Source organism: Pangasianodon hypophthalmus, chromosome 9 (assembly GCF_027358585.1).
Source record: "Pangasianodon hypophthalmus isolate fPanHyp1 chromosome 9, fPanHyp1.pri, whole genome shotgun sequence".
NCBI lineage: Eukaryota > Metazoa > Chordata > Actinopteri > Siluriformes > Pangasiidae > Pangasianodon > Pangasianodon hypophthalmus.
This window is the reverse complement of record NC_069718.1, coordinates 4474771-4500023: the sequence shown is the minus strand read 5'-3', so window position 1 is coordinate 4500023 and position 25253 is coordinate 4474771. Positions and strand designations below refer to the sequence as shown.

Below are 25253 nucleotides of genomic sequence, written 5' to 3'. Positions count from 1 at the left end.
GGAATTTTCTAAAGGGAACGGGACATGACTCCGTATTGGATGTATCCGATCTGGGACTGCATAAGAAAGCTATTTAAATCTGATGTGAAACGATGGACTTAATGTATTACAATGGCTCGAAAAAATCAAATCTGTATGGATTGTGGGATTTCACTTGGGGTATATTGCTTACATATGAGTAAATATATATAGACTACACATGGGTTAAATAGAATTTATGTTTTATCTGAGCTATAATATATAAGTGTGAGTTATATTTGCGCTATATGACTTTATTAACTTTTCAGAGCTGGCATCTTAAGGTCAACTTAAGTTATGTCAATATGTATGTTAGGAAAGTTCCTCGTATTCAGAGTGGGGTTGCGCACATGCTTGAGTTCCATTTGTGAGTATTAAAATCATCTCCATTTAGTTCACAGCTCAAAGGTTGCCAGATTTTTCTTGAGTAGAAACGTCTGAGACGTGTCTAGACCACTGCCTTTAAACACAAACATTCGCCTTTAAACCAGAAAAAAAAGGTCAGGCATTACAAAAAAAAAAAAAAAAACAGACTGAATAAGGAGTATAGGAGTCTCGTATATCACCAGTACATCACTGCATGAATAGTGCTAGTTGTAATTATCACATTAATTACAGGTTTAATTTAACAAAATGGCTTCCACACTCATTCTTCAGCAGTGCGTAGAATAGCACTTGATCCAGCACATCCTGTTCTTTTTAATTTTTTTTTGTTTTAATATCGCACTTCAGCAGTATAACTGTGCACGCAACTTAATGAAGCCATGAGATACTAAATCAAGGTCGTGTAATTGTAACATGTGCATGATGTAGCCTACGTTATCACACTTTCATTTAGTTATTTTCACTATTACACTATTATGTATTGTTATGTATTAGTTATATATGGGGTATAAAGGGTTACATATGGATTATATACTAGTTATATAAGGTGTTTTCTGTGCACTGAAAAAAGGCAATTATTCAGAGAGCGAAGGTTCCAATAACAAAGCGCTGTAGGGGTGCTTTCACACACCCGCTGCTGCTGGATTCACACTCACAAATGTGTCTGACACCATTCAGCACCAGAGAGAGAGAGAGAGAGAGAGAGAGAGAGAGAGAGAGAGAGAAACAGAAAGCAAGACTGTTTATACCGCATTTCTGCCAGGAGCTTCTCTAATGAGACAGCCTGTTATTGGTCAGAGAGAAGACTTTAGCATTTAGACCATTGGTACGGTCTGCACACACACACACACACACACACGCACACACACCTCATCCTCATACACTCCGTTTCAGACAGGAGCGTGGAGCAGTGTGTTAGGTGCATTAATGAGTCTGGGGAATTTAAACCATTTTCCTCAGGCCTTTATGAGCGGTTCAAAGAGCTGAGGGCTTTCTCTCAGGCCGATTCCTCACACACACACACACACACACACACACACACATACCTTTTGGTTCTGACTGGCAAGCAGTTGGCCCTCCAAACCGTGTTAGACACCTCTAATTTGTACCATGACATTTTGTCAATATCCTTCACTCTCTCTCCTTCGTTCTCCCTCTCACCTTTACTTTCCATCTCCTCATCTGACTCTCCTTCTGGTCGTCTCTATATCTGTCTGTCTGTCTGTCTGTCTCTCTCTCTCTCTCTCTCTCTCTCTCTCTCTCGCTTTTTCCCTGTCCTTTCCTCTTCTCATTGTCCAGACTGATAGAAATCTCTTTTCAGTGTCGCTGCTCTGAATCACCACTCAAGAGGTGAACAAAAGCAGAAGTGTCCTTCACAAAAGCATGTTTTAATGGCTGAAGGAGTGATAAAGTGTGTTTCTCAATCATCAAACACATCTTCACTATTTATTATCAACACTGACAGCCAACATATTTAGAGTTTATTATGTTGGAACCACTTCAGTAGCTTGCATCACTAACAATTTAGTAATACAGAAAACCTGACTGTTACTGTTACCAAAGTGTTTTTTTTTGTTTTTTTTTTTACCTAAAAAAAATGCAGCGTATAATGTTACTGAGGAACCACGAAAGCCAAACTCCTCTGTCTGGAAAGCTTTAACATCTTACTAACCCTAACCCGAACATCTCAGGGGTTACAGCTTTACCTCCGACTGTTACAAAGCGCTGACACTGGAGACTCCTTCCATAAATGTTAAATAAACTTCACCGTATCAACAATTACACGTTTTTAAATCCGTTTATGTGGAGCGTCTGCTGTACACGTCCCTGTGAATGAGCTGTTACTATAGAAACGATAACATATTAGAACTGCACTACTGTCAGAGCTGAACATTAATCAACACCTTCTGACCAATCAGAATCCAGAATTCAGCTGCACTGTGGAATAATGTTATTTAAGGTCTTGTTGAGTATAACTGTCTAATTAATGGGATCAAGAGCTGAAAATTAAATTCTCAAATATTATTAAAAGTCATAAACATTTTTTAATTTACTTAAACCTATTTTTTATTTAGATATTTTTCATTGTACAATAATTAAACTAATTGCTTGATATTTAACTGAAAATATTATATTGTATATTTGATAGGGCTGTAGAACTTGAGTCCGGTCTTGAGATGTTCTCTTTATTGACTTGGACTTGTCTCGGTCTTGGTCATTAGCCTCCCTAAAGATCTTCTTAGTCTTGACCAAGAGTTTGTTCTAATAATGTTTTTTCTTTGTTCAAAGCTTGACAAGAAGTAAAGGCTTGGTCAAAAAGATTGATGTTTTTCTCGATCTTGACTCAGTCTTAGGCTTTCTTTTGGACTTGATCTTGACTTGGTCTCAACCCCTTAAGACTTCTGACTCGATCTTGGACTTGACAATAGTGGATCTTCTCTACAATGTTAGTATTTCAACACCTGCAACATTCAAAGTGAATTTTGAAAAAGCAAACACCTCCACCTCTATCTCCACCTCCATCTCCATCTCCACCTCCATCTCCACCTCCACCTCCACCTCCATCTCCACCTCCATCTCCATCTCCACCTACACCTCCATCTCCATCTCCATCTCTATCTCCATCTCCATCTCCATCTCCATCTCCACCTCCATCTCCACCTCCACCTCCACCTCCATCTCCATCTCCATCTCCATCTCCACCTCCATCTCCATCTCCATTCAGCTGGACAAGCTGCCCATTAAACAGCACAACTCAAGAACAAGTGCTTGCTTTTCATTCATTTTTAAGCCTATGATATATGTTTCATAGTCTGGTTGAGTGATAATTATAATTCCTACTTCAAAGAGAGTAGAAGAAAAGAAGACGAGCGTGAAGGTTGTTTTTGTGCCTTCATCTCATCAAACGCAGGAGGTAAGAAACTGAACAGATGTGAGATTTTTGCCTCCAGTCAGAACTCAATTAGCAGAAGCTAATGACCTTTTACTGCTTATAAACAACATTAATAATACATCTGGAAGAATTTCTGCAAAAGTTTGGCGTAGGAGGATGAGATATGATAAACAGACAAGAAGTGTGAACAAAGAGAATTTCTTTCTATCCTTTTTTTTGTCATCCATGACAAGATGTCCAAATGTATAAATATCCGTTTTTCCTAAATGACAGTAACACTGATATGTTCCTCTTTATACCATAAGTGCCATTAAATTCTGGATTCTGATTGGTCAGGAGGTTTTGAACAGTCCTAATATGTTATCGTTTCTATAGCAACAGCTAATCCATAGGGGACTAATTTGATCATTTGAACTGGATCCATATCTGAAGGTTAAACGGATCCAGATTGAAATTTAACTGGATCCTTAAATAAAATTGACTCCAGCTGTCTCCAGACGTAGTGAGATTCTCTCAACATCACTTCTCTCTTTCATCGACAAGATGATTCATACCACGCTGAATGATCTAAACAATTCTGTTTCATTTAATTCAATTCAATTCAAATCAATTACTGAGTGCCACAAAATCAATTGAAGCAGTGAAGCGGATATAAAGCAGAACAAAAAGGCTTGAAACACACCTCAGACAAATCAAATCAGAGCCTCTCTGTATTGATAAGAGCAATAAATAAGAAGAGAAACACGTTTACACGACGGAAACACGACAGATCACTCATACATTCAGCCTGCGATCTGATGATCAAGGTCATGAAAGCAAGGTCATGAAATTGTAACGTGTATGATGTAGTCTATTTTCACTAGTACACTATTATGTATTGTTATGTATTAGTTATATATGGGGTATATAAGGGGTACAAAGGGTTACATACGGATTACATTTATTTATTTTATTAATTTTAAAGTTATTTTCTGTGAACTGCAAAAGGCAATTATTCAGAGAGTGTCATTTGAGGCTAATTTTACATAAATTAATATGACACTGTTAATTCATAATCACAACCAGCTGGCAAAGAATGATATAGACATTAAAATGCAAAATCATAGTATGTGCTGGATCAAGTGCTATTTTATGTACTGACAAGTGATTAATGTGATAATTCCCACTAAGACTATTCCTGCAGCAACGTATTAGCAATATACAAGACTCCTATTAGATTTCTTTCAACGCTCGCCATCTTGTCAAGACACAGTAACCAAGAACTGTTCGGTTTTGTGCTTGGATTGGATTCAGCTTCATTTCTGAGTCACTTTTTATGAAAGCGTCTGGGAAAAAATAAAAGGTAAATATAAGATGTAGACTGAAATCATATCAGATTCTGTATTGAGGTAGAAATTGTACTGGCTCTGAATGAAAACGGACCGAATCCAGACTTATCATCAATTTTCAGACTGTGGAGTGGCAGAATTTAAAGGACAATAAACTGAAACACAAATTAATGTTTAGAACAGCAATAATTTCACAACAGAAGCAGAGATATGCTCTGAAATGCCAGCTTGCACGTCTCTCTCTATAACACACACCTGAAGTCCCCGCTGTTGTGGCCAGACATCTCCTGCAGAGGAGCAATCTGTCACAGCCCTCCCCCTGGACCTGATAAAACAAACACAAGCTCTGGAGCGCTAACCTCTGCTAGCCTAGCATCGCCTGACCTGAGAGAGACCCACTTTCCCTATATACACACTCCTGCTCTCCCCCTGCTGTGTTTGTGAAGCAGAGCTGATCTCTAGTGCCTGTGTGTGTCGGAATGGTGTGATTAAGCAGATGGTTTAGGTGTGTGTATATGTTTGTGCATGTGAGTGTGTGTGTGTGTGTGTGTGTGTGTGTGTGTGTGTGTGGCTCATGAACGACTCCCCAGGTGCTCAGTGAGTTAAGGTGTGTGTTCAGCCCATAACTTCCCTCTTTCCTCAAGCCAAGTGGAGACTCAGTCAGGAGTCTCGGACAGCTTGTATAAAGACGCACACACACACACACACACACACACACACACACACTCACACACACACACTCTCTCTGTACTTTGTATATCCTACTTAGTTGTGGTGCGTCTAAAGTCAGTCAATATTTAAACACATCAAATTATATCCATAGCGCTGCAACAAATCAGACTGTGGGACCCACCCACAATGTCAGTGTAACCAATCAGGAATCAGTTCCCACCAAAATGCAAACAATCAGGCTGCATTTCTCACTGCTTAGACCATTGTACCCAATTGGGCCTCAGCTCCCGCCCCAACAACCAATGAAACTACAGCTGCCACTCAAAACGTCACTGTAACCAATTAAACTGCAGATCCCTCCCACAATGTCATTGCAGCCAACTGGATTGAAGTTCCAGATTGCAGTACTTGTCTTCTCTGCCACTGTAACCAATCACACTGCTGTATCCTTCTTTCTGCCACTGTAACCAATCAGAATGCAGTATCCTTCTTTCTGCCACTGTAACCAATCAGAATGCAGTATCCATCTTCTCTGCCACTGTAACCAATCAGAATGCAGTATCCGTCTTCTCTGCCACTGTAACCAATCAGAATGCAGTACTGCCACTGTAACCAATCAGAAGGCATGTCTTTTCTGCCACTGTAACCAATCAGAATGCAGTACCCGTCTTCTCTGCCACTGTAACCAATCAGAATGCAGTACCTGTCTTTTCTGCCACTGTAACCAATCAGAATGCAGTACCTGTCTTTTCTGCCACTGTAACCAATCAGAATGCAGTACCTGTCTTTTCTGCCACTGTAACCAATCAGAATGCTGTTTCCATTTTCTCTGCCACTGTAACCAATCAGAATGCAGTATCTGTCTTTTCTGCCACTGTAACCAATCAGACTGCAGTACCTGTCTTTTCTGCCACTGTAACCAATCAGACTGCAGTACCTGTCTTCTCTGCCACTGTAACCAATCAGAATGCAGGATCCATTTTCTCTGCCACTGTAACCAATCAGAATGCAGTATCCGTCTTCTCTGCCACTGTAACCAATCAGAATGCAGTTTCCATTTTCTCTGCCACTGTAACCAATCAGAATGCAGTACCTGTCTTCTCTGCCACTGTAACCAATCAGAATGCAGTATTCGTCTTCTCTGCCACTGTAACCAATCAGATTGCAGTATCTGTCTTCTCTGCCACTGTAACCAATCAGAATGCAGTACCCGTCTTCTCTGCCACTGTAACCAATCAGAATGCAGTACCCGTCTTCTCTGCCACTGTAACCAATCAGACTGCAGTACCTGTCTTTTCTGCCACTGTAACCAATCAGAATGCAGTATTCGTCATCTCTGCCACTGTAACCAATCAGACTGCAGTACCTGTCTTTTCTGCCACTGTAACCAATCACAATACTGTTTCCATTTTCTCTGCCACTGTAACCAATCAGACTGCAGTACCCGTCTTCTCTGCCACTGTAACCAATCAGAATGCAGTATCTGTCTTCTCTGCCACTGTAACCAATCAGAATGCAGTATCTGTCTTCTCTGCCACTGCAACCAATCATATTGCAGAAGAAGAAGAGAAAGAAAGAAAGACAGAAAGAAAGAAATGAGACAGGGATTCAGACAGAGAGGAGACAATGTGTGAGAGTGAGTGAGAGAGAGATAGAGCGAGAGAGAGGTGAGAAGAGAAGGAAGTGATGTGCGAAGTCTCTTTAGTGTTCTCATTTGCAGGATGGAGCTGGGGTGTAATTTAACGAGGTGAGCGAGAGAGCTCTCATCATGCTAACACAGCCTCAGCAGAGACACCTCGACAGAAAGAGAGCAGGAAAGCAGGGGAATTTAGAAGAAACACATTAAAAATATCACAGTGTGTGAGATGGAGGGGAAACTCTAGGAAAAAAAAAAACTGGGCCACAGGACAGCCAGTGAGGGAGGAACGTGGCAGACGAGACAACCTGAGAAACACACGGGTCGCAATTGTGAGAGTTTGACTTGTGAAGAAACTGAAGTGTCTTGCAAAGGAACAGAGGAATGCAGGGACTTCCTGTTTCTCTCAGCGTCAGGTCACATCTTGACTAAGACAAATGGGTCCCTTGGCAGATAAAGTCTTTCTTATGTCTCTTTTAAGGTTGGCTTGAAAGATGGGAAAGTTTTAAAGGAACAGGGGAATGTTTGTATCACAATTGTTTCAGTTGAAGTGCCATCACATGACATAGCACGGTGTGTGTGTGAATGTGTGTGTGTTACTGGTGGCATAGACCAGTGAACTAATACTTTCACTAGTCCTCACTGTGGGGCTGAAAAACAGCAAAGCAGATGGTAAAAAACGCCAAATGCCACTTCGCTCATCTGAAAATATTTCAGATTAGATTACAGCACAAGACTCCACTGGGAAAAGTCTTTTTTTAACTTTCTTTTGATTTATAACACTGTCACATCACTTTTGTGGTTAATTGTAGACGTTGTTCATTGTAGAGTGTTTTTTTTAAACTTCTGACTGCTATAAAAGGAATTCCTTAAGGAATTTTTGCTGTCCTTTAAAGCTAAATAAAATTTAAACAGCGTTGTAACGCTGTGAATTCTGCCTTGATGAGCGCTCTGTGAAAGAGTGTTTTCAGAGCTGTGGGTTGCACCTCACTCTCCAATTCCACTCAGCTAGCATCAGATCAGCAAGGCATGCCAGCTCAACGTTCCCAGACACTGAACATGGTGAAAAAAGCTCCCAGACATTGCTGGAGACATCACATCCTCCGTCCATGGAAGAGCACTGAGGTATGAGGACAGCTCTGTTGATTAGCTTCCATGCTGCACAATCTCAGTTCCAGAATCAACAAGTTTAGCCACCAGGTCATCCGCATGAGTGTGTTTTACGAATCGGTACATCCTTTAATAGTGTAATATGACACACAGATTTATTATTTCGCATGTTATTGCAGTAATTTATTTATGTTTAATCATCAACCTTGTAGCTTAAAGAAACACTGAAGCTGGAACTGTAACTGATCTAACAGTTTTTTTTTTTTAAACTATGGACAAGACATTTAGTCGACTATTTTTTTAAAATTATTTGTCAAATAGTAAAACTCTGAAGTCACTTCATTTATTAACATATTACCTTTGTTACTGAACGTGGTGAATCTTCGTTTGCTGAATGAGCAAATTTACATGGCACACCTGTTGTTTATTCGTTTATATTCGCATATTAACAAGCTGTTTTTCCTCTCTCTCTCTCTCTCTCTCTCTCTCTCTAGCACAATGGGCTGAGCACATGTGTGTACGTGTTGAAGCATCAGCAAACCAACAACATTTAGCACCACCACAGCCAAACCTTATTTCTATCCAGTTTTTTTTTCTTTCTTAAGTAATGTGTTGCAAACTATAAACAGCTCACATGCAGTTTAACCCTGAGTCAGGTGTATTCCTGATCAGAGCTCACGGTCATCGTTAGACTGGTGCTGAAACCCGGGTGAGCTACTCAGAGAATGACGTGGATCAGAGTCCTCTGTCCCAGATTGTCCATTCTCTCACCCAAATGCAGGAGCGGCGACATCCGGCTGTCATGGATCTACAGCAACAACAGCAGGAAATATTAGCCAGAGTTGTAGACAAGCAAGCCACGAACCCAGATACCATCCAGAACCTTCTGATCTATTCCACTGCCCTTCCCATGAGCCCCTCTTTGGGCTCCATCTCACTGGCCAGGATGAGACTCCAGGATAATGAATACGGTACAAAAATCATACCAAAACTTTGGTGATTAGTCCCCACCTTTCCCTACCTTTCCCTCCCAGTAATTTTGGGAACTGATTGGCTGGGGGCTCTGGGGAGTCAGCCACAAATAAGAAGCAGGTGGGCCACAATGATTTGCTCAAACTCCTGCTGCAGACTTCCGCCAAACCGCGCTCCCACACGCCACGCTGACCTTTTCCTCTTCAATCCTGAGCATTCTCACGGCTCTGTGTTTCAGCATTTCACATTGCTTTTAAACTGAAATCTGTGCACATTCAGAGAAGTTAGTAATATCCCAGATACAGTTTTGCAAAAACACACTGCGAGCGCATTTTACAAAACATCTCCTGATAGATGTGCATCCATCCCACAGTGTGTTTTTAAATAATCGTAAAAAATCTTAAAGTGTTTAAAACGAATCGAAATGGCTGAGCATATATTTGAAAGGGATGAGAAAGTTTTAGTGTGTGTTTTTGTATTTTTTCAAAGGAAAGGGGTGTCTAAGTCTTTTTTTAATGGAATAAAGACATTTAAGTGGGTGTTATAAAGGAAGAGAAAAGTCTAAGTTTGCACATAGTGGAGTTTGAGGAAGTGCTTCAAATTGACGGAGGATAGAGTCTGTGTGTGCTTTAAAGGGATATAGAAGTTTGTGTGAAAGAGAGAGAGAGAGACAGAGAACGAGAGAGAGAGAGTAGAATTTTTGAGGAAAAGTGAAGACGTCTGAGTGGAAATGTATTTTCTTTGTGCTTTAATGTGATGGCCTATGCTAACAAAATCCTTATCAGTCTCCAAAGGATGGTGATGGTAGCAGGTTGGTTTTGAAAGGAAGACAAAAGTGACATCCAAATAGAATTTAAATGTGTGTTTAAAGCAACTATAAGCTCTAAAGGAAAGCAAATCGAGCATCGATCAAGCAGTGGTCTTACATTCATACCGAGGTTAAGTGAGGAACATGTACATTTCCATCTTAGTAAAGTTCAAGTTGATAAAACGTTTAAAGCGCACTAGCTTACATGTGAATAATTTCCATTGCCCTGAATAGCCATATGTATTTTTTTTTTTTTGCCTAATTTGTCCCATGGTGCTGACTTGGATTACTCTCCAGAAGCCAGTAGAGCTTGTACAAATCTTTTCTTGGACATTTTTTCTTTGAAATATTTCTATAAACCAGATATAGACCTATGAGCCAATTAGTCCGAAACCACAACTCAAGCAGACTTGACATTCCTCTATTTCATTCGCATTATTTCATTTGCATACAGTATTAGAATGGGTGGCACACAGTTAGCACCACGGACCACGCTTTAGGAACACACCAAGAGAACCGTTATCTTTTATACATCAGAGCTGTGAAATTTCGCTGGATTAAGCTCATATTTATGATTGGATAATGATATATCTGGAGATAACGATAACATATTCAAACGAGTGCATTAATATAAACCTGTGATTTGCTTTGAAGCTGGAACTACTGTCAGAGCAGCTGTTATAGAAAATTACACCTTCTGACCAATCAGAATCCAGAATTCACAGCTTTGAAATATTAGTCTTCTTCATTCCTTGCTGTTGAGGCCACAGGAAACTGTTAGCCAGCCTATTTGGTAGCTAATTTAAATAAGTTGATGTTGACAGTGCTCTAAATTTGGTAGCACCTTACTATGTGATAGTATTTGACAGTCAGAGTCTGAAAATTAATCGTTCTTAATATGAATCTCAGGACAAAGTTGGGAAATAGGCCATCGATTTTGACCTGCCAGACAAACCTCGACATCTTGAGCAGAAAAACTGAGTATTGTCTGAGCAAGGAGGGAGCCATATTTTATTTTCAATATAACGAAAGACCTAGCAGAGAGAAAAGGCATAGAATTCCCCAAAAGACCTATTAAGTTCAAAATTCAAAATATTGCCCATCTTTTTTCCTCTCACACTGAGTGGTTAAAATATTCTTGTTATTCTCTTGCTGTCCTAAAGCAGTGCAGTCATTGTAAGCAGGTGACCAGCAGACTCCCCAGAGAGAGAGAGAGAGAGAGAGAGAGCGAGTGAGCTGGAGAAAGGAAAATGACTAAAAGTGTACGTGTACCTGACCTCGACATCCTCCCTGTGACAAAGCTTTGTACGCCTGTCTTTCTCTTTCTCAGTTTTCGCCTACTATTTCCATAATTTAGTTAATATGTAGACAAAATGTGGTACTCCATGTGACCATGGGGGAAATTTAATTCTAAGCTCCTGTATCTCCTCTAAGTGTTTCTGGAACCTCATACTGTCTGGTTACTGAGGTTCATCTTCCAAATCTAGTTCTTGTTCAGTCCTCGGATCATGACACCTTTTCTTTAATGTAGGTCATGTTGTGCTTAATTAAATCATAACAACAGTATCATTATTGGATCAGTTGTATGGAGATCACTGCCAGTGTGCTCATCCTCTAGTCCAAATTATCACAGATAATTGCAGAATAATCTATGAAGTCTTCAGAAGCTGAAAAAACAGTTCAGGGACAATAGAGGGTGAATTGGTGGGAAACAAACAGGGTTTTTGCCATTTGCCAATTGCCATGAGTGCCAATTTGCCAGTCATGGAGTGTGAAGGGAGTAGAATTGGTAGGACTTGATCAGCAATGATGTGTAAAAAGGGCAGGAATTGGCAATTGGCTAGTAGTGACGTATTCAGAGATGGGAAACGGCAGGAACTGACTATCAGTGATGGATACATGGTCGTGATTTACAGTGGGAATTGGCAATTGGGCAGTTGAGATGTATGAAGAAAGTGGAATTGAAGTGAATTGGGAATGTGCCAGTTGTGGTGTATGGGGGAGGAATTGGCATCAATTGGGAACTAACCAGAAGTGATGTATGAAAGAGGTGAGAAATGGGAACTGGCAAGTAGTGGCATATGAAGGGGTGAGAACTGGTGGGGATTGTGAATTGGCCAGTAGTAACATATGAAGGGGGTACAGTTGGCAGGAATTGGGAACTGGCCGGTAGTGACGTATGAATGAGTGGGAATTGTGAATTGGCCAGTAGTGACTTGTGGTGAATTGTCAGGAATTGGGAATTGACCTGTAGTGACATATGAAAAGGTAGAAATCCACTAGCAATGATGTATAAAGGGAGGTGGGAATTGGAAATCATCCAGTAGTGACATATGAAGGGATGTAAATTTAGAATTTGCCACAAATTAGGTACGAAGGGAATGAATTGACCAGTAGTAGTATATGAAGAGGTTGCAGTGATTATAGTATGAAGGGGTGGAATTCGCCAGAATTGGCCAGTAGTAAAATATGAAGTGGTGGGAATTCATCAGTAATGATGTATGGAGGGGGTTGAATTGGACGGAATCAGGAATTTGCTAGTCATGATGTATGAAAGGGGTGTAAATATTGGTGAGAGTTGGCCAGTATTGCTGTGTTAAGGGGAGTGCAAGTGGTAATTTTGCCAGTCATGACATGAATAGAAATTTCTGGGAATTGACTGGCTATGATGAGGGCGAGAACAGAACATTTCCAGTCATCACATATAAAAGAGAGGGAATAGTTAGAGACTGCTGTGATTTGCATGTATTGCAAAATTTAGAGGAATACAGAGAGAAAATTGTAGTTTTTAGGCTTTCTTTATTTTCTTATTTTTCTTATTCACAAAGCCTGCCTTAAGATCAATGGCTTCAGAAACTCAGAGAAACCGATAGGGCTGTTTGCCCTTTATACTTTATTTAATCTGCCCCAAAGAATAAATTATGTCACATAGGCAAAGATCTACACCAGCATTTTTTTGTATATTAAGATCCAAGTATGTTATACCCCAAAGACTGAATGCATCCAAAGCTATATTCAAAGGTACATCAAGAACACCTTTTGTTACTGATTTCAATAGGAAAAAAACACACCAAAGCAAAGTGCTGAGGTAACCACGCATCAACCAATAGGAAACTCTGCCAGGTCAGCAATGGATGTTTTGTTAATGGTACATTAATGATGTGCAAGGCATCCTCCCAATCTCCCCCAACGACGTCCATGATTATTAGCAGATTGTGCCATTTCTACTGTTGCCACTACGTAATTTGAAATGATTGGCTAGGAAAAAAAAAAAAACTAATCCAATCACTGTTGGTTAAGTCAAAAGAAGTGGAAATCTATGAACAAATCAGTGAGCACAGTTGTAGAAAAAGCATCAGAAGTAAAAGGACTGTTACAACACATAAAACTTAAGAAAAAGTAAAAATGCACACAATTTAAACTACTGAATAAAGTCCAATTACGGAAAAAATCCAAAAACTACTCAATTACATTAATCAGAGCATTTTTAATTCATTATTTTTCACCCCTGGACTTTTGTCATTCTTCTTGATATTAAGCAGCTAATCACAGTTATGATTTCTCAAAATGTATAATGCTCAGATTTGCCTTGCTAAAATGTAATAGGTAAATAAAAAAACGATGAATATCATTTCAGACTCCAGGGCTGTGCTCTAAACTTATTTCTTTTCATTTTATTCTTTTCAAAAAGATGTTTGAGGATAAACTAACATGTTGTATATTTGGAACTGTATCTTTCCATACACAGCTAACCACCTTAACCCAACTCTCCCTTCTTACTTCTCATCCAGTCTCCTGTGTTTATTCTGATTTTTTTTTACTTCCTGCATTTATTTTGTTCACTTGTTCCTTTTTAGCTTTCTTGATATAATACACCAACTATATATATTTATGACAAATGGTGCTTTATAAAGTGTTAGTAAATGGCATGTAAGGTGCTTATTAATACTGTAATAAATGTTTTATAAACAACGATCTAGACCAAACCAATTAAATACACTCAGACTTTTAAAGCAGCTATACAGATGTTTGTTTATGGGATCACAATTACATACCAATAGTGAACGAATGGTTTATATCATGATAATGGCTGTGAATATTTAAGATGAAATTAAGGTGTATAAGTTGAACTTTAGAATTATTCTTGGATACTGCTCCTTTACCAATAGTGGAGCAAATACAGCAGCAAATGGTTTGTAGTCAGGTGCTAATTATTACTAAAGAAATGATCTATTAATAACGCATGGACATATTATAAGAGGAGGTTATTAGAAGATTTAAAAAAAAAAAAAAAAACACCAACAACAAAATAAAACAAAACATGCCCCCAATCATCCTTACAACAAACCAACAACACAAATACACACATTTTTTTGACAGATGTCAAATGTCTTTAAAGCTTAACAAACACAAGGCCAATGTCGGCTAGTCCTCAGATGTCTAACAGAGACAAATAAATCTCTCCTAAGTCTCTCCTCCAACAATGTGTGTGTGTGTGTGTGTGTGAGTGTGTTTAGGAGGATTGTCATTCCTCCACAGTGCTGGAGCCACATCAGTTTGACACAACCACAAAAAAAATGCACCAGCCACCCATCAGTGAAATGACCAGCACTCTACATTCCTCTATCTCCCGCTCCTCTTCGCATTTTCTCCAACCATCTCACCAGGGCTGACATCTTAAGTGCTGCGAGCATCCACTGCCTCCCTCGAACTCACCATTAAAGCACACCAACACCCCTCCACGCCTCCCCGACCCCACAAACACATCTGTGAAGACATGCAGCCAGACAGCACGACACGACAGAAACAGAGCTCTGAGCTGTCACTGTCTGGTGAAAGAGAGCCTACACTTAGCCATGTTAGCACTCCAAACCCATTATCAAGCTCCCAGTCCCAACTACAGGCACAACACTGTAATCTACCAGCTGCTGAAAACACTCATCCACCGGGAGGAAGAAAGTGTCCAGACATTCGCTCATTTCTATTACACGTGCCTGCTTTTTATTCGGTTAAACTGCAAAACTAGACAACGCTGCAATATCAAAACATAACATTTTCACAGGTAGACACAGAGGACGCAGGAGAGATGGAGTGTCCTGAAATACAACAGAATAAAACCGAAAGTAATGGCACACCCTCGGGCACATCACTTCTTTCATTGCCAAGCTCCCCAAGCCCAACCATCTCAAAGTGATGTACATGCAAAAGATTAGAAGTTAAACAAATAATGAATAGATTTCACAAGTTATTGAGCTACAGATCCTTCCTAACGTTGTCTGGGGTGACTTAAGAAAAACGTCTTCCAACGGCTGAGCTGTGATAATCCTCATGACTAACCATTGACCTTCCTCAGCTAAATGAAGTGCTTAGGAGGCGCTAAACTGCTTCACGAGTTCAGCAAGATACATCGATCAGAGCAGGACTTTGTAGCCAATGCAGAACTTAATAGACAGCAAGTGTAGCAATGGCTAAACCTGTAGCTCTAATGACACAAGGGTCTGCATTCTGAACAAGCTAAAGATTGCTTAAACGTGTTACTATAGTCCAATCTAGAAGTTATAAAAGCATGTACTAGTTGCTTAGCATCGTCTAGAATCAGTATATTTCTTATTTTATCTGTTCCTCAGTTTTTAGGGTGGTATGTAGATGGGAATCAAATGATAAACCAGCATTACGTCAAGGGTCTTTGGCTCTCCAGGGGAAAAAAAAATCACTGATATGCTAAATTCTTTTTTCTACAAAATCATTATTGCTTATAAAGAAGTTATGAGATACAACTATCTATGTGGCAACTCAGTGTACAACTCTACATTAAATTCTAAACTTCAACTTAAATGTAAATAAAATACAGCACTAAAATTCTAGGCTAAAACTATAGCTACAAGCAGCGATCATCAGGGGTCCAAGCACCGTATCATTTTTAAGCTTTGCAGGTGGTTTTTATTGGCTATTATCTGAAATGCCTGATTAAATCAGACGCAATTTTATCAGTCTGCACTTTTATCAATATGGAAGAATCACAAGAAATGTGGTGTTCATAAAAAAACATTCCTATCTAACGAGAACTCAGAGTTTGTGTAAATGTATGTATATGGAGAGTTGTGGGTGTGGCTAACTGTAAATCAGCTGTGCCGTGAACATGCTTGGTGATTTACGGCTGATTGGGACTTACCAATATATGCACGAGTACGAAGAAAATCAGCGAAACCTGATTCATTTCTGATTAGAAAGCAGTTTCGTCTGTATGATTGAACTCAATCTAAAACTTTATTTAAAACCAAAGGAGCAGGACGTGACACAATACACTTGCTCTCAGTTTGAAAGAAATGAGCGTGCATCTCTGCAGACAGTCCACGTCTCTCGATGGACCTGCCCTTACTTCATGCAAAAACATCGATTTCCAGCACTGTGATTTCCACACACACGCTCATTCACACACACACACGCTTACTTTTGTCCTTGGTTACTGTAAGTGTTGTCGTATGAGTCGTACCCTTGGTCGTCGTAGGCTGTTCCATATCCGTCATCGTATTCCTACAGCGAGAGAGACACAGGAAAGAGAGAAATATGAAACAAATATTTATATCGGCAGTGCAGTAACTCAGCGTATCGAGTGTATGAAGACAAATGAAACACACGAGGAACAAAATGAATCAGGTCAACTGCTCTATTTTTTTCATATTAGCTGTAATATAATATCAGCGCTAGTCATAATTGAGGGTGCATGCTGCCTTTGAGAGAAAAGTCAGGCAGACGTTTAGTTCAAAATGAGCTCTCTAGAGCTTTAATGTCATGTCTCACACACACACACACACACACACACACATACAGTACTCACAGTAAAGAGGTTAATCTCCTCCACTGGACCTCTTTACATATTAATACTCCATTAGCAGAGGAAAAACAGAGAAGTGGAGTGGAGTGCAGGACAGAAGACCCGTAAGCATTTCATGACGGCTCACATCAGACACACTCCCAGGTTTTTTTTGGTTTTTTTTATTTATTTTTTTTTTTTTGTGCACAGTACTGAAGCTCAAATCAAATCAAATTAAAGCTCTGAACATCAGCCAATATCCGGTGCTGACGTCATTACAGTAACCAGACCTACACACCACAAGCTTCTGATGCTTCACCACACAGCAGCACAAATCAAATTTATTTCCCAAATCAGATTTCTAGACGATGTCTGCATTGCAAATGACAAGAGACCAAATCAAATTTGCGTTTCTTTTGCTATCCATTAAATCTGCTTATTATTCTGAGAATGCAGCTGTGTGTACAGTGAAGTAGTGCTGAGCAGGACAAACGTAGCTAGCTAACAACATGGACATTATTATTATTATTATTATTATTATTATTATTATTATTATTATTATTATTATTATTATTATTATTATTATTATTATTATTATTGAGAATTATGTTTTTATGCTTACATTTCGTGTCATTGTGGTAAATTCCCTGAACAAAAATAAATGAAATCTGATGTATCTGTTGCACTCTTGGACAGTTTGTGTTTTGAATTTCTGCATCATTATTTAGCTTGTATTATTATTTGTATTAATTTAAAATGTTTTATTTTAATTTGTATTAAATATTTAGTTTAAGGATTTATTTCCTCCCTCAGCTACAATTCTGAGCAGCGGCATTAGCCAATTCATCCAATTCCTTATTAATAGTTTATATTATTTATTAATTACTTTATGGTTATTTTATTATTATTTTTAGAATTATTCATTTTTAGAATTTCCATTACAATTTTAATTTTCTCTAGTTTCTGCTTCTTCCCTTAGGTTGTTTTTTTTATTTGCCATTTTTCTTTGTAAAGCACTTTATTATCTGTATTATTATTATTATTATTATAGCAAATGTAATATAAGTAAAAAAATAAATTAATAATAATAATAATAATGATGCATGCTCATTTTTGTACCTTTAGCATTATATATTATCTTAAATTGTTTTTTTTTTATCTCTTTATTCATGTATATGTATAAATATATGTAGGAGTTGAAGCATGTGACGTTCTTTACGCTTCCAGATGTCATGTGAAAAATCATCTCGGATAAAGGAGAAAACTCTCTCTGACCAGATGTTAGCTTGAACGTACACTAAGCAAAGGAAAGTCAGTGAACTCTACACTTCTTTAACACTGAGATTATGAAACGTGTGACACTCATATGTGACTCTGATGAATAAGAGCTATATCACTAAATGATGTCACACGATTACAGTATGATACTGCAGCCAAGGAGAGAAACAAGAAAGGAAGAGAAACAATCAATCCCAGCGCTTCGCACGTCCTCCTCTCGACTCTCGCTCTCCTAAAGCCGCATCAGACTTCAAAGCTAAGCTGCTCTCGGGCTAAAGCAGGATAAACGGGACTAAAGACTCCGACCTCTCCATGTTCTCCTCCTTCGCTCTGTCTGTCACACTTTCTCAGCTCCAAATCCATTCATCCCCAATTAACATGCGTGAAATCATCCACTCGGGGATTTCGCAACAGCACAATGTGAACACACAGAGGACAGAAGAACGCTCTCTCTCTCTCTCTCTCTCTTTTCCTTCATCCTCGTTTGATTACTGAAGGTGCATTAACGTCTGATTAGAGGCTCGCTTGCTCTTGCTTTTATTTTCGTGACATTTAAACTGAGTACATGTGGACATGTTTGTTAAGAGGAGCCACTACACAGGACGCCGAGCACGACTCTGGGGTCAGCGACCCATTTCTCATCAAAGTCTTGCTATTTTTTAATATATATTACTGACTTAATGAGCCTAACTCAAACTGGAAAATTACAGCACATCAAAACATACTGAAGGAGAAAATGTGACTTTAAGGAAACTGGTTAGAGTGTGAACGTTAATATTACTTTAAACCAGCATTTCCTGAACGTTTTTAGTCATACAGCCTCCTTTGTGGATAATAGTTGTGACTGTCACTTTAAAACCCCTGGAAAAAGTTTACACGTTGCGTGTTGAGTTTTTCGGATTATGTTTTGCTCTCTGCGTTCATTATGTTCACTTGATGGACTAGAGACTTGTTTTATCAGAAACTTGTCCATTTTGCTAAACTTCGCTGTGTAGTTGTTAAAGCTAACTGGGTAAATTGTGATCGGATGTCACATGATTCAAACATCAACCTGTTTGAAATGTACAACTTTTTTCTAGATTTGTCTCAAGCATTCATTTATTTATCTTCAGTGAGGTCTTTACACACACACACACACACACACACAATCACTCCTAGGGCAATTTAGATGACACATCTTCCCCTCTCAGCACTGCATCCATTACATGTGCTTTTGTTTTGCTTTGTGATCCTGTCTCCGCCCCTTTCCTCTCATTGGTCAGTTCACTAATGTGTGCACCTGTTCTCAGTTTGGATCTTGATTCGTTTTTCTTTTCATACCATCTGTTCCTTAGTCTCACTGAGTCTTATTTTTCCTCTTCTGGCTGTTGTCTTGTGCCTGCATTTTGACTGTGGCACTGCCTGAGCTCTGACTTCTGCTTGAAGCTAAGACGATGATTATTGGTAAATAATGACACAACATTTCTGCATGTTCATCACGGAGGAACTAGAGCAGGGTCTGAGACCCATCGTAGCATCCTAACATCAGTTCATGACCCACAATGCAAAGCTGACACTTTTATCTGACAGCTCATTCCAGTGCTGACCAGGTTCATATGAAAATAAAAGCTGCATGGACAACTCGGGCTGTGACACCACGTTCCCCAGCCCGGGCTTTATAACGTTCTGTTGTTTCAGTTCAGTTGAAACTCAGCAGGAGGATGGAAACCTGGCTGCTGGTGAAAGCATTAGCTGAAGAAGCTAAGTGAGCAGGACAGCTCGAGATGGGGAGCGTGCTCATTACATCCAGCTAATTAAGTTGGACATGTGACCATATGTTCCTTAATTAAATTGTCTCTGTTTGATTTTAACTTCCTGTTCTGGGGTGTAGGGTTTGGCAGGACATTCAGCAAACACAGTGAGGGTGAAAACATTGTTCAGCATTAAGACGTAGCAAAAACACTGTCGCTGTTGAATTGGCGGTGAAGATGGAGTCAATAATTTGTGATGCAGCTGCGACAATTCAGACATTCCGCTACAGACACTAAAAAGATCCCAGTGAAGGAGGCGTGGCCTGTGTGCTGTAATTTCAGTGAAGGAGGCGTGGCCTGTGTGCTGTAGTTTCAGTGAAGGAGGCGTGGCCTGTGTGCTGTAGTTTCAGTGAAGGAGGCGTGGCCTGTGTGGTATAGTTTCAGTGAAGGAGGCGTGGCCTGTGTGCTGTAGTTTCAGTGAAGGAGGCGTGGACTGTGTGGTATAGTTTCAGTGAAGGAGGTGTGGCCTGTGTGGTATAGTTTCAGTGAAGGAGGTGTGGCCTGTGTGCTGTAGTTTCAGTGAAGGAGGCATGGCCTGTGTGGTATAGTTTCAGTGAAGGAGGCGTGGCCTGTGTGCTGTAGTTTCAGTGAAGGAGGCGTGGCCTGTGTGCTGTAGTTTCAGTGAAGGAGGCGTGGCCTGTGTGCTGTAGATTCAGTAAAGGGGGCGTGGCCTGTGTGCTTATGCCACTAAAACACAATGTTCTTGTAGATTTGTTCTAGAAAACTGGGATTGTTGATTTGTTTTGTTTAATTTTCAGTCTGATCTAATTAAAAAAATAAACAACCCTGCCCTCATGCTCTACTTTTTACAGACTCTGAAATGATTTTTTTCTTCTTCTGAGGAACACAGCTGTGTTTCCTTTCATCTTCTTGTCTTTCCCTCTCACTGACTCCTTTATTGAATATAATTATGCTTTCTTTGCTTTTCATATTCAAGCGGGCCGTAGTGCTTTGTGAGTGTGAGTACACTCACGCGCGCGTGTGTGTGTGTGTGTGTGTGTGAGGAGACACAGCTTTTACTTTTCATTCTTTTCATCCTCTGAAAGAGTTTTTCCTCTCATGATTTCTTCAGGCAGTTACAGTGCAGATGGATGCCACACATGGAGGAGAGACCTCGGGATAAAAATAACCATGTGAGACTGTCTCTGATTGCTGGAGAGGAAAGAGGAGGTGATGTTCAGATAAAGTTTTGTTGAGGGAGGCACACACACACACACACACAGTTCCACGCATACACAGAGACTGAACATGCTACAGCCCTGAGACACACTCATACTTTACTATCTTCATGAGGCAGGTCTATTAACTTGTTAAGCTGTAAAGCAGAAACACTGGAGCTGACATTTAGCTCCAGTTCATTTTCAAGTTACTGTTTTTCTTCCATTAAACAGTAAATGGGAACAGATCAGAGGTAGGAACTAAAGCTGTGAGTGAGGAACTGAAGGAACTCGTGCCATAGGATTGGTCTGAGTAATCATTCAGGCCAACTGTTCGAACTGACTGCTTTATAGAGTCATGCCTAATTTGCATAGACACCGCTGTCACTGAAGTCACGGCTCTGGTATGTGCACGAGCATAGAAAATGATCTGTAGCTTTATTGCTTGCTAGTGTGAACATAGAGTAACACATAAATGCTTGAGTGTTTGTGGGTTTAGCGCTAACCAGTAAATTCTCTAACCATAAGTGAAGGTCAGTAAAGATCCATAAATTCTGCATGAAAGGTTTGTTCTAAATGTGTTTTAGGGTTATCTGTTCTTATGACCCCAAGCTTTTCGCAGTTTCTGAAGGAAAGTGTGTAAACCTAGCGTTTGATTTAGCTGAAGATCACACAGTGATAGCCCATGATCAGAGTCCAGAGCTCACCAGTGTGGTGGTGTAATGCTGGAGTATTGCATGACTGTATGCTGTAGATGAGATCGCTGACTTCATTCAGTGGTGTATTTCTCAGGGAAAATAAAGCCAATCGCTGTTCTGATTGCTGGAACTGTTCACATTTAGGTGAAATAGCGGTTCTCTGAAGTGCACAGCGTGATGTTCCGTCACACACACAGTCGGATGTGATTGCTCTCAGTGTGTGTCGTGTCGTTTACATGTGGTGTTTATTAGGATTTGATTAGATCTAGCAGAGTGTCTGAGGGAGCGCGTAAACGGGCCATAATTCAATAAGGATGAGTTGTGTGACTTCAGCCAAGAGGGAAGCATTTGTTCACTGTGTGTGTGTGTGTGTGTATCAGGGAACCAAGTGTACCACTGAGATATGTGGGTGGAGCTAAAAACAGTGCTGAGCACTGATTGATCAAATGGCATCACTAGAGAATCATAATGATCAGATAACTGTGATAGATAGATAGATAGATAGATAGATAGACACAGAGAGAGAGAGAGAGAGAGAGAGAGAGAGAGAGAAATGGAGCATCTGGTCCTTAAAGTGAGTGTTTCATTTGTATGCGTGAGTGTGGTGAGGAGACGTGTTGTGAGAAGATAAGAGACGCCCTCAGAGGCCTTAGACACGCACACATGCACACACACACACACACACACACACACACACACACACACACACACACACACACCCTCCTGGCTTCTGTGTGCTTTGTAAGTCAGTAAGTAGATCTGGGATCATATCGCAGCTCAGATCAGGCTGTCCAGGAGAAACCAGTCTGATGTGTGTGTGTGTGTGTGTGTGTGTGTTTGAATACAGCTAACCCAACAGGCCACACACACCAAATTCAAATCCCTTCTTTCCGACCGCGGTCATTACCATGGCTTTATCCTGTAGATTAATTCCACACAAATTGTTCTTTGTATGAAGGAGGATGAAAGAGACGTTCCTCATCAGTATCAGAGCACTCAGATATCGCTGGAACAGAGGACTGCTTGCGGAGAACCTTCCGGATCCAAGTGTTACTAGTAAGCCAAGGGGTCACACACGTTAGAGGGCGTAAAAAAGCCACAGGTGATCATTTACTTTCTGCATGCAGAGCCGTTATTTCAGTGACACCTGAATTGAGATTTTCGCAATTCTATGCAAATTAGGTCTGACTCTGTAAAGTGACCAAATCTAAAAGAAATAAAGGGTAAAAAAAAAAAACTTACTATGGTTTCATCTTATCCTGTAATACACGACCTCTCATTAAATGTGTATAGATCGCTCGTGCCCCTGCTGAGTGTAAGTAGCTAATACAGTTAGCTTGCTTTGCAAATCTGCCAACAAAGCTAGCATGAAGTCTAGCATTTAATGCGTAATTCACACTTAAATACATTTTAAACAAAAGATGAGTGTGTGTGTGTGTGTGTGTGGGTGTGAATCGTATAGTGGGCTGTAGGATGAACAGTTCAGGTACTACCATTTCTCATCAGAACTAAAAAAAAATCTCTGGACAGACCACGCCCACAAGAGACAACAGTAGCCGCTAGCAGTCAGCAAGTAGCTTAAATTAGCGTAGTGGGAAACGAAGAAGGAAAAGGGAAATGAAAAGGGTCAGAATGGGGATGCAGTGTGTGGGACACGAAAGAGGTCAGAAGAGGAGTAGAAAAATGAAAGCATTCCCATTTCCTTAAGGAGGAAAACAGGTCGAAGGACATCATTACGTGGAAAAGGTCACTGGGTCAGGGTTAAGAGGCGCTAAAATTGGCTCTAAAAAATCCAAAAAGTCCAGAGCTGAACCATTTGATTATAATGTTTATGTGTGTTCATGTAACACAGAGGGAACTGAAGAGTGCCTGGGTGAGGGTCGAGATGGAAAATACAAAAAATAAGCATGTTTTGTGTAGGAGCTCCGAATTTTAACATCAGCGTACATTTGTGTAGCTATTTTAGCCTCTCCAATATTAATTGACACTCTCTGGAGGCCCCGCCCACTCCCCCCATCTGACATTAATAATGGTTCAGCCCGTGCTCATGGTGCTTGAAAGATGCACTGATGTAGCACTCTGACTTTAAATGGAAAATGTTTTGAGTTCGCTGAAAGTGCTAAAAAAAGAGACCTAGGAAGTGGACCTCATCATCACTTCACGCACTTCCTGTTTGCCAACATCTTGCAAACTTTCACTGCCTCTGCTAGAAAGCCTGTGGCAGCTGGTACAAACATAAGTGTGTCAAATTATTCACCAATTTAATATGTACCATCCTGGCAGATGTATTTATCCAAAGCAAATCCAGGCTGTTAAAAACATCTTTCTCATCTTTTCACATCTTACATCTGATCCTGTAAAGCTCCTGATCTGCACAATGGCTCATTATGAGGTCTAATTAAAGCGACAAGTGTTTCTCGTCGGCCCCGAGACAGCGATGGCCTCCGAACAGCCTCTCAGGTATCAGCCCCGAGCTCTTCAGGGGTTTCTTTATGAAATCTGGTCTCTCTGGCAGGATGGCCGTCATATCCACCCTCTTAATCACATTCCAGGGGAATTTATTTTGGCCCGGATAAGAGATTAGGAAGACGGCATGGCTCCGGTTGCTGCAGGTTTAATGAATGGGTAACAGGAGTCGGGGAAGAGGATGTCGGAGAGGAGGAGGAGGAGGAGGTCAAGGAGCAGCGAGAGGGAGAAATTTAAAGCGAGGATTTATTGTTCCTGCCAGTGTGGAGATGCCGAGGGCAGAAGACCGCGATTCAGAACAGAGAATAAGATCTGTGGTTAAAGAAAACAGAGTAAATGAAATGCACACCATGCTCCACTTAGAGACAGCCAATAGCTGCTTGCTTTTAAACTCGAGCTATGAGGATAATGTCACAACCAGAATTCCTGAATCATCACAGATTCAATGATGCCATAGAAGTACACCATCTTTAATCTACGCAGGTAAAAATGGACCTTAAGCTCCAGAGTGCTCAGTTCCATCCATTTTTCCGAAATATAATTCATTATTTTCACATGGAATTTTTCACATGAATCATTTATTCTCATATATATATATATATATATATAGTTTTTTAACATATGATTCATTTATTTCACAAATGATTCATTACAAATGATTCATTTATTTTCCATACAATTCATTTACTTTCAAATTACATTTTTCACAAGATTCTTTTATTTGTTTTTACATTTAATTTTTTAAACACATGATTCATCCTGATTTTCACATGATCTTTCTACAATTCAAAAATAATTTATCACATGAATTTTTTAGTTTTCATGTAATCATTTCTTTTACACATGATTTGTTTATTTTCACATATGATTATTTTCACATGATTCATGGATTCTCACATGTGATTCTTTACACATGATTCATTTATTTAATTTTATACACATTTAGCTTGTAGTTTGCTTGAGTTCACATTCATTATCAGGCCATAAAATTAAATAAATGAATCATATGTATAAAATTAAATAAATTATTCTTTACACATGATTAATTTTTTTTAATTTTACACACATTTAGCTTGTAGTTTGCTTGAGTTCACATTCAATATCAGGCCATAACCTGTTGAAACGCACTTTTCCACGTCATCCCATATTGCTCACATAATCACGTGTGTAAATCATGTGTGTGATTTTTCTGTAAAGAGTAAGTGGATAGACAACTCTAAATTACCCCT

At 39.8% G+C, this 25253-nt stretch overlaps 1 protein-coding gene across 3 annotated transcripts in view; it reads right to left on the bottom strand.

Annotated features, from left to right (window-relative positions):
- khdrbs3 (KH domain containing, RNA binding, signal transduction associated 3) overlaps positions 1 to 25253 on the bottom strand; it is a 112395-nt gene that overhangs the window by 10269 nt on the left and 76873 nt on the right. For 2 of the 3 annotated variants that reach the window (XM_026909875.3, XM_026909877.3), the window contains exon 7: positions 16273 to 16355. In XM_026909875.3, the coding sequence (XP_026765676.1) occupies positions 16273 to 16355 (83 nt within the window). The remainder of the gene's footprint in view (positions 1 to 16272; positions 16356 to 25253) is intronic. The other variant, XM_026909876.3, reaches the window with a different exon arrangement.